Here is a 14,862-nt window from a genome sequence, read left to right on the forward strand (position 1 = left end):
ATACGGGCGTACACATACATATTCTTTCTGATGTGTGCACTATACATTTTTGAAACATTTTAAAATTACTCGTTAGTAATAATATAAAACACTTGCAAACATGCATCAAGTTACATTAATTGCGTAATGGATATTAAAGCTTATGTATAAATACAGCCTATGAGAGAGAGTACGAATCATAAATAATAATCTCTAAAAAATGAGTTCTCTCGAATTCTCTCACTAATTAGAATATCAACATCGAATAAGAATCTTAAAATTAATAATTAATAATTTTGATGCGCGAATCAAATGTTAAAAAAAATTAACGTGTGAATTGTTTTTACTTTACAATTTACGACTAGTTTTTTATCCCAATCGATATATTTTTTTTTTATAGAGACAGAAACTTATGTAGGAACAAAATTTCTTCATTTACAAGAAAATATCGCATATTTGTAATCAATATCAAGTTGACAAGATACACGGTACATGTAATTGGTATTTCGTGATGAGTAAATTCGCGTTCATAAAAATAAAAATAAAAAAAAACGAAAAAAAAGAGAAAGAAATAAAATCCACACACGCACATTTGCCTTGACCGATCGTGGCGTTGCTTGTTGCAGCGAGACGTCGCGGCGACGAGGAGACTGCGGGTGACGTCGGCGCAGGAAGCGAGGCGCACATCACGCCCGGCGACGAGGATGACGAGGATCACGAGGACCCGCGTATCATCGACGAGAAAGTGCCACAAGGGGGCCAAGAGAATCCGATACACGCGAGCACCGAATACGTGAACGGCCGTACGGACGTCAAAGATGCTAAGAAGGACGAGAAGACGGACACGCCCGTTTAAAAAAGAAGAAAGAAAGAAAGAAAAAAGAGACAAGGGAGAGACTTTCTCTCTTCTCGCCCCGCTCTTTTCGTCCCTCTACCCTTTCCTTCGATACAGGAAAAACCGAGCTGTCGCACTTCTCCACGCCACTCCGGACTTTCTAGTAGTAATGATCTAAGTTTCTCTCTGTGGTTTCCGTTTTTGTGAGTAAAACGCACATGGACGTTTCCCGTTAAATGTGATCGAAAGTGATCATCGTAAAGTAAGCGCGCGCGCACGTGTGCACGATATATGCTATTTATTTCCCATTTTCATTCATAGCATATAAGATAAAGTATTTTAATCCTCTCGTTCTCTTCACACAATATAATCGCGAACTTCGTGTGTACTAAGAATATATATAAGAGTGTACGTAAACTCTAGAAAATTATATAAATTACTGCGAAAAACGACTTTGTCATGTTGACTTGTTTGAATGTGATTCTATGAAATGCCTAGTGTAATTGTATAACAATTGTGGAATAGAAGAGAAAGAAGGAATTAAAAGATTATATATATACACATATATATATATATATATATAAAAAAGAAGAATATATTATATAAAATTAAAAAGGAAACATAAAAGATGTGTACTCTATTGTATCTTACTATATTAATAATCATTGGGTACTGCATATAAATATAAAAGAACGAGAGGATTAAAAGTAGCACATATATCATTTGTCTCGATAAATCTAAGTTATTAATATCTAAATATATTTATTTTAAGCTCTAAAAATAGAAAAATTTTTGAATTTAAATAATTTCATAACGTTATGTTAAATGATGAATTTAAAAAAAATATCTCTCATGCAACTTAAATTTTTTCCTATTTTTTTCGAATTCTTTTAAAAATATATTTTATCCCACTTTATGTTCTTAAAAGAATCGCATTTACGACTCGTAAAAACTATTAGATTAAACATTATTTCAATTCTTATCTTAATTAAATAATTTCAAGAATAAATATATCTATTAAGGATGTGAAACTTGCCTTTTAATATGTAAATTTCTTCGTAATTTACATCGCGCACGTTTGCTAAATATATTACGCTTAACGAACATTTAAAAAGAATAAAAAAGTAGCGATTATAAAATACGCGTGCAAAAAAAAAAAATCAAATCGATTAACAACGAGAGTTGTTATCAAAATTTGTAGTTTGGAAATGGATTTCTATTATATTTCAATCGCGCGTCGCTCTGTTATTTTCTTTGACAAGTCAAATTTTCAAAGCCTTCAAGTACGACCGTAGGTGTTCGCGTCGGGGAAGCTCGATTCTCGATACATTCGGCTATGACGCTCCGAATCTCCCTTTAATCGCCAATGAAAAAATTGTTTAGTAGATCTGTTCGGTAAATGTGATCGATTCTTTCTCGATATATACAAATGTAAATAAAATATCAAACTGCATAAAATGAATTGGAGCCAAAGTTATATAATACTTTGGAAAAATTAATTGATTGTGCTGATTTTTCTATGTTTACATATTTTTTTACTGCATAATTTTAATTTTATTAGTAGATTAGACTTTTTTGAGAATTATATATTTATTACTGATTTGTAACGGTATCAAATGTATATTTTTAAAATACTCGAATTTAAGAATTATTTCTTTTTAAGAAATACAATGATCTGATGTAAGAATCTGATGTAACTAGTTCTTTTTACGAATCTATACCGATGTATCGAGATATGAAATAGTGACCGGGAGGATTTCACCGTCATTCGCTCGCCATTGGACTTGTATGTGGATTTTATGCCGAACTTAGCGATGATTATAAAGTAGTTATGACAAATTTTGCGAGGAACGTATTCCGAAGAGACGATAGATATCCTCACGGATAAGTCGGACAAATCAAATTGTGCAGCTGAAACTTTTTATTAAAAACACACATATATACATATGCATCTACACATACGAAAATATATGTTACGCGCGACGAGACATTACTCATGTATGCGTTCACATTTTCTAAAAGTTGTGTATATTCGTTACGTGTAAAAAACAGCGCGTGTGTGCGTATCACCAAGGTAAGAAAACACATTCCATAAGATATTTCCTTTTAATACGCTAGAAATGTTTTCGTAAACGTAAATTGTTATAAAACGTGTCTATTACACTGTGATCGTATATCTTTTTTGTTCTTTGCGAGATGTAAAATAACGCATTTCGGGCGTTGATTTTAGCCAAACTTTGATAAAAATTTTTTTTCTACCCGAATACATTTATTGCGCGATACGCACTCTCGTTTTAACGATATGAAATTTTTATCACGCAATGAATTTCTAGATTTTAATGTATACGTCTATACACGAAACGAGCATACAAAGCGAGCAACAGAAACAATCGTTAGATATATTGAAAGAAAATTTTTATGAAATTTCGAAATCGAAAGTGCGGTCGTGTTTCTAATATTATTAGGCAGGACTATTATTATCCCATGCCATTTGTACTGTAACATTTTTACGAATACTATAACATTCCTGACACGTGTTTTACTTAAATGCATTTTAATAAAGAGAGATCTTTTTGTAAGTTATGTATACATAGTACAATAAGACCATTGGGTAAGCATACAGAATGTTGCGTAAGTTTCGAAACGGGACAAAAAATTATTTATTTAATTTTAATGCATTTAAGAAATATATGTAAGCAATAAAATTTATCAAGGAAATATCAAAATTAGTATTTTGAAACATGTTTAAAATTTCACTTTAAAATTGATTAAGCAATAGAAAAGTTTTCGATTTAATTATTGTGCTTAATTTTATTTTTTGTTTTTCCTTGAGTTACGCAATTTACGAAACATCCTGTATATAATTATAGCGATTAAACGTCTAACGACGATTATCTGTACTGAGTACGCGATTTTATAAGATATGTATTCCACTTAGAGAAACTCTCATTTTATGAAACAATACATATAACAATTATTGCGTTTTATAAAAGAAGAACGGTTTTATATATGACATTTTAGTGTAATATGCGTTCGCACTTAACTGTGAATTTGTACGATTGAATCAAGTATACTCATCGAACCGAGGGATTTGATATATTCTTACGATATTAAATAAATTATACTATACGTCACCAGACAGTACTGTATGTCAATCGGCAGAATTCGTTCATTGTACTTTCTCATTCTATTTTCTACGATATATGTATATGACTACTTATAAGAGCGGCACTTGCGATTATATATGCAATTTTTATACAAAAAACATATTTTAGTTTCAGTAAATTAAACCTACTTTTTTCAACGACACGCTATTTTATTTGTTGGATGGTAAATATAATTAATACGTTGAGCATATATAAGGGCAATTAAATCATATCTAATGAACGATAAAAGTTCATAAGTACAACCTCGAAAATAAAATTTTCAACATTTCGTCGTATTATTAAAAATGCAAAAAATATTTCATAGCGTGAATTATTTTCATCGTATTAAATGTATCACGCAATGTATACAATGCATTAAATATATTTTCCACCCAACACACCTTACAAAATTATTAAAAGTCTTGCATCGAGCTTTAATGATAATTTTTCGATAGATTGTCAGTCAGCGTTTTTTTTTCTTTTTTTGCGAAAATTTAAATTATTGTATAGTTATCCATAGTTAGTTTAACATAATTTTTAAAGAATTCTGATTAAGATCTTGAAATTTATAATAAAATCTTATTTTTTAATTAACTTTAAATCGATTTTATGTAATGGAGAGCTTTATTCTCGAAATCTATCTTATTTGTTAAGAAACATTATTGCGTAAAGATTTTCTTTAAAAAAATTGTCATGTATATTAGTTAGAATAACGCTCTTATGTAGTTCCATGCAGATCTTACAGAGAAATATCCTGTATGCATTTACTCACACCGGATCTTTTACCGGCACATATTGATAATATTGTGAATGAAAACTCGTTTGAAATCAGCTTCGTAAATTCTTATCGTTGCCTTCGACAATAAGTGTTGTTTGTACTTTTGTACACGGATGAATTTTCCTTAGCTAAGCACTAAACGTAATTCTAAAATACTTGCTTCATGCGCGCACATTATTCACATACACACACATACACAACATCACACGAATTTCAACGTAGGTCTCGTCGGCATCGCGTAAAAATCGGATAAGAACTATAAAAGATGGATGTACAATTCATCGACGATATCGTTACCGAATTCGGCACGTATGCTCCTTTACTGTTTTTCCGAATGCATTCGTGTTTTCATTTACAAGAAAAGGGCCGTGCCGAGACCGACGAGATCATCGAGGTTTTCGTCGGAGATAGGGGGAAAGAGGACGTGAAGTGATTATTAAGCAGAATATGATAAAAAATCGATCGCGATTTGAGCGAATTTCAATGAAGGGGAATGCCGATGCAGCTCGTCGGTCGACGGTCGAATCTCTGCTGCGTGTTGTACATACAAATATACATATATATATATAAATATACAGATATATAAATATATAAATATATATAAAACGAGATCGCGAAGAAAACAGTACCAGATATATATTCTGCGTCGAGAGCACTTGGTTTGCATGTATTCGTGAATGTCGATCGAATGAGTGGGCTTACTTATTCGCTTGCACTCCAATTGCTGACTCGACCTGTCGTTATTCATGAACTTCTTTTTAGGATGAAAGATATTATTGAGCGGAGAGAAAATGTGTGAAGCTTACTTAAAGCAAGTTGATGAAACTTTGAAAAATGGATGAAAAAAAAGGAATGAAATGTGCGAGGAAGACGTGCAAGAGAAAAGAAAGAAAAAAAAGCACGATTAAATTTATTGGTATCTTAGAAACTAGAACGATTAATATCATCATGGACGAGTTTTTTTTTAAGATTCACCAAACGAAGCAAACATTATGCGTTTAGAGCGCTTATTTTTCTATCACCTATCTTCTCTTCTCGATTATAAGCTCATCCTTTTTATTTTTTTTCATTTATTTTTTATATCACATATCTATCTGTGCTAAAAGTTCCTTCTATTATTAGAAAAAAAAAGAAATGTTATAAATAAGAGGACTGATATCGATTGTCCTATTTTCGAGATACTGATACGCTAGGCTAAAAAATTGCCAACTAAAAACTTCATTTGCGAGACTGGCATGTTCGTGCTATCACAGATAGGCTATCTTGCATCAGTTTTCAACCTGAATATCGGACATCTATATTAGTATACATAATATATAGAAACAGTATATATACATATATATGTATATAATTTATACATTATATATGTATAATGTATAACAGTAATATATATTATGTGTACTATATATCAGAGTATGTTAATATATGTAATAGAGAGAGCCTAAACACTGGGAAAGGGGAAATTGCGCGTTTATCTAAAGAAAAGAAAAAAAGAAAATATGCGGAATATCCTCTGCATATTCTTACGCATCGCAACGATACTATTGTAGCGAGTGCGAATAAGAGCAACACTAGGGCGATCCGAATTTTTTATATATATAAGAAATAATATATATATATGTGATCACACATCTGATTTTTAAATGTTTCACAATATTCTATAAGAAATGAGAGAGATCACCGTTTCCGGAGAGAAACTACACAAAGAGAGAACTGATTAAGATGAATAAACGTTTCAATTTCCTGTCTTACAATTAAACTAGGTATATACATGAGATTCTCACGGAGCTGTTCTCGGGAAGTACGATTAAACGGTCATCAAGATCCACTTTCGAATATTTATCGAAGATTTTTACTAACTGAAAATTACTTATAAAACTATTAAGCACATAGTAACAGCGAATACAATCGGAGGATAATATCGGAATTTAAATTAATGCTTAATATGTTTTAAAAGTTATACGATATATTGATATTTTCTATGGATTATATAGATAAGTAAATCGCTTGTTCTTATTATTCCTATTATTTTTCACTGGTTTGGAAATTCCTTTTCGAGTCTCAAAAAAATAGAGAGTAATTAAAATTATTAATTTTTTAAATAAATATTTTTTAAACAAAATTTTTTATCGTATTTTTTGTATAATTAGAAAGAATTTATTTCGTAACTTAATTTAGATTTTTTTCTGTATGTTTCCGATTTTAGTTCATCAATTTTATTGAAAGTAACTGCTGTTACTATACTTAAATTCATTGCAATACTAAATATTCCAATGAATCTCACAAGACTCAAACAGGCCTGTCTCGGACAGGTCCATAGATACATAGCAAGAACAACGTCAAAAATCACTGCCAAAATATAAATCGATATAGGATTTTTTCTGCCTTATTTACGAAATGCCATAAGAGAATTCCATGTACATCCTTTATCTTAATCTATAAGTTATACTAATATGTTTCTATTTAATAAGAAAACGAACTTGCATAAGATCTTTTTTAAATAATATTAATGGTGTTTACAAAATGGCAAGTATCGTGACTGCAAATTTTTTCGATTTATTGCGCTGTTTATTTGTCTTATTGCAGTTGAGTGAGATCGTTAAATACGTTTCTTGTCGTCATATATCACAAGATTCGTAAAAGGAAAGAAACAAAAAGATTATATACGGATGCATTTACGTACAAAACCTGCCTATATATATATATATATATATATATACATTTTAATACTTACATTTTAATGTTTATTGATATTAATGCAGCTATTACGTAATTGATTTTTATATAATTAGTTAATTATAATGTAATTATACTTGTAACGTTTACGACTTAAAATCTCGATGATCATGCTGCGAGGATATAATATATATATATACATATACGGACGTGTAGGAATATACAGATGTGTACGCACGTTCGATCGCATTATCGTTATTCCCGTGACAACTAGAGATTGAATGAACATTTGTAAAACTCATAATATATTAACGGAAAGATAACATACGTTATTAAGGAGCATGATCGTTGGCCATACACAATGGGGTATATATATTATATATATATTATATGATATAGATATATTTATGTTAATGTAAGTCTCTATAGAATAAGATGATGAAGAAACATGCGAAGGCGATGCCGATTCGCCGGATCACAAGATATATATTATAAATACCTGCAATTGGTGTTCTCTCTCTCTCTCTCTCTCGTTCTCTCTCCCTTCGAGACATTTTTAGAAGCCATCTAAGTACTGCGTGAAAAATCGTGGCTAAGTTACCGAGAAATTTCGTTTGCGCGATATCGTTATCTCGCCATTTCCGATTAAGGGCCCAATCGAAACGGCGCCGTTGGCGGTCGGTTAATACATTCCAGAGATCGCTAAATGTTTAAATTAAGAAGGTAAAATGGTTCAAAAACGACCGCGATTAAAGTGAAACAGCCACGCCGCAAGCGCGCGAAAACGATGACATTTTGTATCTCTACTTGTAGATACAATGCGATAGGCGAGAAGTAAATCTAAGAATTCAAATGAAATTAATATATAGAGAGCTGTATGTATAATTAATCATAAGTTCATTCGTCGCTATGATATTATACTTAGGTATCGTATGATTTTTGAAATAAAACATTTGTTTTAAATATACAGATAAATGTTGAGAGAGATGTGTTACGTCCTACCATTAAACTAAACTTACGATACCGGATGTTTTTATCGTAATTTCGGAATTTCAGCGATAGAAACAAGATACAGTCTCCTGGATACAAAATTTGAAATACTATAAAAATTAATTCTTAAGTCGTGATGTTAATGCCACTTTTTTAAACTGGATGTTTCACTCAGTGAATGTGAAAAAGAAGAAACGCGCATTGGTATGCGTAATACTATTATTTTGAGAGATATTTTAACTTGAAGTGCGCAAATATATGCTGCTGAACTAGAAATGATGGGTTGACATCACAGACCAAAGTTTAATGATACAATGTGTCATGCATTGTTGATATATTGGCATTTTTAATTTGCAAGATAATAAATGCATGTGATAATTGAGCATGTGCTTTACTTTTAATACGCGTGCGCGATATCGTTTCAAACATATGATTTCCAAATTACAATATTCCTAAACATTATCTATATATGAAAGATTTTTTTTCTTTACTGATGTCTTTCCAGTCGATAAATATTGGAATCATTTTAATGCCATAATAACAATTATTATTGTTTTATATGTCAAATGAAATAAACAATATATATTCTGGACCTTCTGGATTCTAATAAATATATGAAAAGGAATATATGAAAAATGTTGACGAAATACATTGAATAATACATTAAAAAAAATTAATAAGTTAAATATTAACTTCAAAAGAGTATATTTTAAATATTCACTTGAAAATATTCATAGAAGTTTTTGAATAAATCTTAAAAATAAATCCAAGAGGAAAAACTTGTAGCGATCAAATTTCATTATCTTTAGTCATTAATGCAGTTTTGCAAAATAGCTAGAGCCATCGGAAATATCAATTATAATTTTGTCTTTATTACGAAACCGTTTAATTTTGAAACATTGCCAAATTTAAGCCAAACTTCTCCTTATTACTTCCAGGTCGTTCATCCGCCAGAAATCTCGGGGAGTCGTGAGTACATTAAAAAAATATACGATATATATTAATGTACAATCCATTTTATCGCACTCTTGCTTATAGTATTCACACACTCGCACCCTATGGCGTCATACTAATACTTCATTTATCGTAGTTCGCTTTAATTTAAATCGTGTGACGCAATTCAGAGGCGAATAGTAGATCTATTCGTCGCTTTTCCGTCACTCGACGATTGTCGTTCCGTAGACTTTTGCCAAGCATGCACGTTTTCAGAGACTTCGCGGATCCTGCGACGAGCATTAGTCTTCTTCGCCTCGAGAAATCGAAAACTGCGGCTGATGTCGTTAGAAAAAGGCAAGCAGCAGCTTTTTTTATTTTATTAGTTCGCAATGTCGGATGTGTTTTCGCTCGCTTTTCTTACTCGTCGGGACAAAGAAATTGGATTAAATTGCGCGGAAAGCCAACGACCAACAGAGTATTGTTCGTCATCTGTTTTCTGCACAATTTGATCAAACTGGGAACTTGCTTCTCGTCTCGTGATATTTCTGGTTAAAATAGAAATCTTATGTGACAGTAGATAGAAATCTACAACTTGTATCAACTCGTGCGATTTTATGACTTAAAATCAAGAATACGTTAAGATTAATTCATATTACATTGAAATTATCGATATATATCAAGACGAGAAATAATGCTTATTGCTGCAATATCTATATTGCAGAAATAAGCATTATTTCTCGTCTTGACATCATAATCTACGATGTCGAAATCTGTTGGTGTATATTCAACATAATTTGGGCAGTTATACAATACTGGGTAAAAACCATGACCTATATATAAGTGGCCTAATTCTCTCATTCTGTCATCAGATAAGAATAAATCTTGGCTAAATAGGGTCAGAGTTAACGCTATATGTTGTTGTATCAATCTCATGGCATGTTTACGTAATCTTTACGCAAATCGCGATATTTAGCAGGCAAATGAAAGCAATTGGATTACCCTAATCTATATTGCATTCTTCTTATTTTGCGTTCTACTTTAGTTATCACAATTTCTATTTCTGCTTAACGTACATTAAAATAGAATTTACTTCTGTATTGTTTGCGTGCGAAAAAAAATTTAAACGCGGATTTATGTGATTTCGAATATTTACCTGCGTGAATTCGCAATGTTTATTTCGCAATATTTAATTCGCAAGAAGGAAGATGTAATAATCTTGTCATTTGAGTCTTAATTACATATGTAACTGCGGTGTAATAAGCACCGCATTTTTTTCAAAGTTCCCAGTTTGCGAATCAATACAAGTAAGAAAATACGTAGGTTCACATAGCATATATAGAATATAATCGCTCTTCATATACGAATTATGTTTTATTTCTTCAGATGATTGTATTTATTTTCTATATGCGCATACTTGTATGCTGCTTGTGTGTGATATTTCTCTCTAATAATTTTAACTAGTGTGACAATAAAGTGCTTTGTTTAATTTATATATATGCTTCAGCTAGTACTCATCCTAATTTACATACATATACATAATTTGTATTAATCGCAGCGCTTATTTTAATATTTGTAAGCACGATTTTTAAATAACTTATGCTGAATTAATTAATATTGTGATAATCAATACTTGATTTCCAACTTGATTTACTGAATAACCAATTGTATAGGTATACAATATTTATGATATGTAAGACAAACTCTATTATCATATCATTCAGTACATTACACGAAATTTTATAAAAACTTTGCTTCCAATATTTTATTAAAATAATAAAAACGAGAAAAGATTTATTGCAACTGATTCTATCATGATTTTTTTTAATTATCATTTCATTTGTGGATTGACATTTATATAGCACGCGTACATATAATATTAAAGAGAGGTAAGTAGAGTAAACGAACGCGGAAAATAGATTAGATCTAATTATTAGCATTTAGAATTTAATTAATATCGCGTTTGATACAACTTGATGTAACATTTTTTTGTATGTATATTGTGCGCGTGTAATAAATGTTTTTTTAACGACATATTTATTAACCTTTGCTAAACCAGAAAAACAGCTACACACATATATTATATATTTATGCGCGCATAGAAATTGACCAAAAAATAACAAATACACATACATACATTAGGAGTAATAATTGTCCAATACAAAAATTTATTAAATTGTCATTCGATAACACTATAAAATTAACACCACAGCTTAACGTTTCGCAATTTTCGTAAAATCAATATTGCTTGATTACATGTCGAAAAGATGTATGGAAAGAAACAATTTAATTTTCTTTATTAGAAGTGACACAGAAAGTGCCGGCAGATATTCCCGATCAGAAATAGACGGAGCATCTTCCCGAGGACAACGGAAGTCAAGGTTTAATCTGTCCAAGCTCTTTGGACGTAACAAAGATAAAGTGTCGGGTACCGATACAGATACAATGAAGACCGTCGTCACCGTCGGCGACGAGAAGGTAAATTCTATCAGTTTTTAAATGAACAATACGAATCATCACATTTTTTTCATTATTATTATATTTTTTTCAAGTAAATTCAAATGCGTTTATTGTCAACAACAAATTTATAGTTAAATGGCTTTGAAATCGTTTTAAAATTGGTAATATGCTATACGATAATATTGGAAAAAAATTATATTCTCTTAAATATCACTAGTGTATTGAAAAGGAATAGTTCCAATTATAAGTACAGCACTCTATAAACAGTAAAATTTCTTTGAGAAGAATTAGTTAATGGTAGCGGATTTTTTAATAAAATCTTATTCAGTGAAATATAAGATGGAGTTTTTTTACTGTGTAAAAATCAGAAAAATATTTACTGACTTTTGGTAAAATCTTTTGTCACTACTTTAATTAATTATATATATTGCTTTAATTAATGATAGTTTCATGATATTTTCATATTTTGATTTAATTTAAATTCAGAGTACATTACATGAAATGATGCATTAGTGAATTATGCACTTATGAATCATAATAGAACACTTTCGCAAAAATTTTCGACAAATTATAATAATAACATATGTAAAATTATATATATTAATATATTAATATATTAATATGATAAAAATTAAATTATATAAATGGAAAACTTTAGATCTTTTCTACGTAATTTCGAAACAAAAGTCTGCATCAATTGAAGAATGCATAATTAAATAGCATAATTAATTTAATGGAAAGAAGATACGATATGTTTGTAACTTTTTGCGTTTTATGAATTTAAACGTAATAATTTTAAATAACTCACTTATTATTGCAATAAATGAGATAAATTATCGATGAGTTTATTATTCATAATATGTTTTCATGTCTAAAACAAAAACATAATTATAAATACAACCGCATCATATAACGTAATTTTTATATTCGTAAAAAAATTCGAATGTAAAAAAGGTTATCGAATTTTTTATATTACAGGATCTATTTTTATGGCGTAGTATTTTATAATGCATTCCAATATAATCGTACGATCATTAAAATGCTAATCAAAATTCGAGATATTATTGGCTCTCATATCCATATCTGAAAAGAACACGATGTAGCTTCAGATTGCTGAACCAGCCGCGCAGGAAAGCAGAACGAATCCTCCAACGAGTGAGGGTGGAATAGTTTACGCAGAGTTGGATCTTACACAACAAGGTACTACATCCCGGCGATTAAACGAGGATAAAACGGAATACGCTGAGATCTTGTACACGAAACCGGAAACGGAGGAAACGGCCGATAAATAATTGCATCTCGAAAGCGATTAATATACAAACGATCGCGTGTTCTTCATCTTTCGAGGAGTTACGAGTTTTAGAAAAATGGCAATTTCTTCCGCATAAAAGCTGATGCAATATTACTATACGAGCAAACGAAAAACAAAATGAACATACAATTTGGATCAAATTAAAACGACAGACAAATTGTTTCAAGGCGTTATTTTATCTCGTTATTAATTTTTCGTCGCATTTATCGCGATCATTTTCGTATACGAAAATGGGCATGATCACGTTCCTCGTTCAAAGCCCCGTGGCCGTACGTGTGATAATTTGTTGTATGGTAGATAATGTTATGTTACGATCGCGCGATGTTCCGATCTCTGTCCTTCGACGTACGTGTTACATAGCTGGTGATTATTGAATTCGGGAGCAAGGAGACACAACTTCTTGGCGAAAAATATGCGTTGCGGCGTATAAATTATTTTATAAATTTATAACGTGTCTCAAAATATGATGTATACAAGCAACTAGTTATCTCTTATAATTTACATTCGACGAGAATTACTTCTTTAATGAGAATTTTGGAAGATATGATCTTAACCATCGTGTTGTCAAACAAGTTTTTTCTTATTCAGCAAAATATTCTACTTAAAATTTTGTTATGTAAGTTATATTAATTTATGTATTTTTTTAGATTACTTTCAAGACATACATATATATCTTTTTCTATCTATAAATTTCTTTTTTCCTTTGACACATATATGATTATTGCGACTTATTGCGATTATGTTAAACATCGCGTTAAACGTATTTAAGTATTAACATTAATGTTGTTATTAAATAATAAATGAATAATAATAATTACTATCGTGTACGTCATATGCTTAAAAGTTGTTTGGACGATTTAAACTTGAAAAACTAATCGCGCGGAAAGAAATTATAAGATTATCAGCTATAGCAAATGAAAAAATTAATGCATGAAACATTAGATAGAAGAGATAAAATAAAAGAAATAAAATTACAGAAACGACTTTTAAGCGAGACTATTGTTTTTGTAAATTGTAAAGTCAATATGCTTAGAAATTATATATTTAGATTATGTATATCTCATTATAGATAGAATACGAGATAAATATTCGCTAATAACTATGTAAGATGTTTTATATGCTATTTATATGCTACAACCCACATAATAATTGCATAATTTTAGGTGTGGTATCATATTTTAAAATATTAAAGGCTTAACTTACAGCAAACTAATTTAACAGCGATGCAAACTTATTAGGTATAAGTCAATCATTGATTCGTTTGATTGTTTCGATTATATTCGTAAAACTTTACGAGTATATCGATTCAAACATTTTCTGCCGTCCAGTACTAATAAATTTACTTTTTTGTACACATTTATTTTGATAAATAACTAAATAAAGATAATATATGGATCGATAATTATCTTTTATAAAACCTTATTTTTCATTCATTATTTCCTAAATCCTTAAATTTCATACATCCAAAATTTGATTTGTAGGTAAGAATTATAGTAATATATTGTACAAAAGACTAATTATCGATAAAAATGCTATTGCTATTAAAATAGAAAAAATATAAAAAAATCTAGATTCGCACAGACGTTAGTGCATAGCAGTATAGTAATTCGAATATCAAAGCCGGCATCTTGTCTTTTTATCATTTATTATTTAAGTTTTTTTTATTTGATTAAAAATGTGAAACTAGATACTAATTTTGAAAAAATATAATAAACATAACCAAATTTTTAAAATTTATATTATATTTATTTAT

The 14,862-nt window shown here is 30.2% G+C and overlaps 1 protein-coding gene across 4 annotated transcripts in view; it reads left to right on the forward strand.

Annotated features, from left to right (window-relative positions):
- The window catches only part of Fas3 (fasciclin 3), a 290,217-nt gene extending 275,706 nt beyond the window's left edge, over positions 1-14,511 (forward strand). The window contains exons 8-11 of one of the 4 annotated variants that reach the window (XM_083102192.1): positions 9,343-9,373; positions 9,614-9,694; positions 11,641-11,815; positions 12,907-14,511. In XM_083102192.1, the coding sequence (XP_082958318.1) occupies positions 9,343-9,373; positions 9,614-9,694; positions 11,641-11,815; positions 12,907-13,089 (470 nt within the window). In that variant the 3' untranslated portion in view covers positions 13,090-14,511. Of the gene's footprint in view, positions 1-605; positions 4,122-9,342; positions 9,374-9,613; positions 9,695-11,640; positions 11,816-12,900 lie in introns of those variants that run through there. The other 3 variants (XM_083102191.1, XM_083102193.1, XM_083102195.1) reach the window with 3 other exon arrangements.
- Positions 14,512-14,862: the final 351 nt, after the last annotated feature.

The sequence above is a fragment of the Camponotus vicinus genome, unplaced genomic scaffold (assembly GCF_025532165.1).
Source record: "Camponotus vicinus isolate PSW18456_S1 unplaced genomic scaffold, iyCamVici1.0 SCAF_6, whole genome shotgun sequence".
NCBI classification, from domain to species: domain Eukaryota; kingdom Metazoa; phylum Arthropoda; class Insecta; order Hymenoptera; family Formicidae; genus Camponotus; species Camponotus vicinus.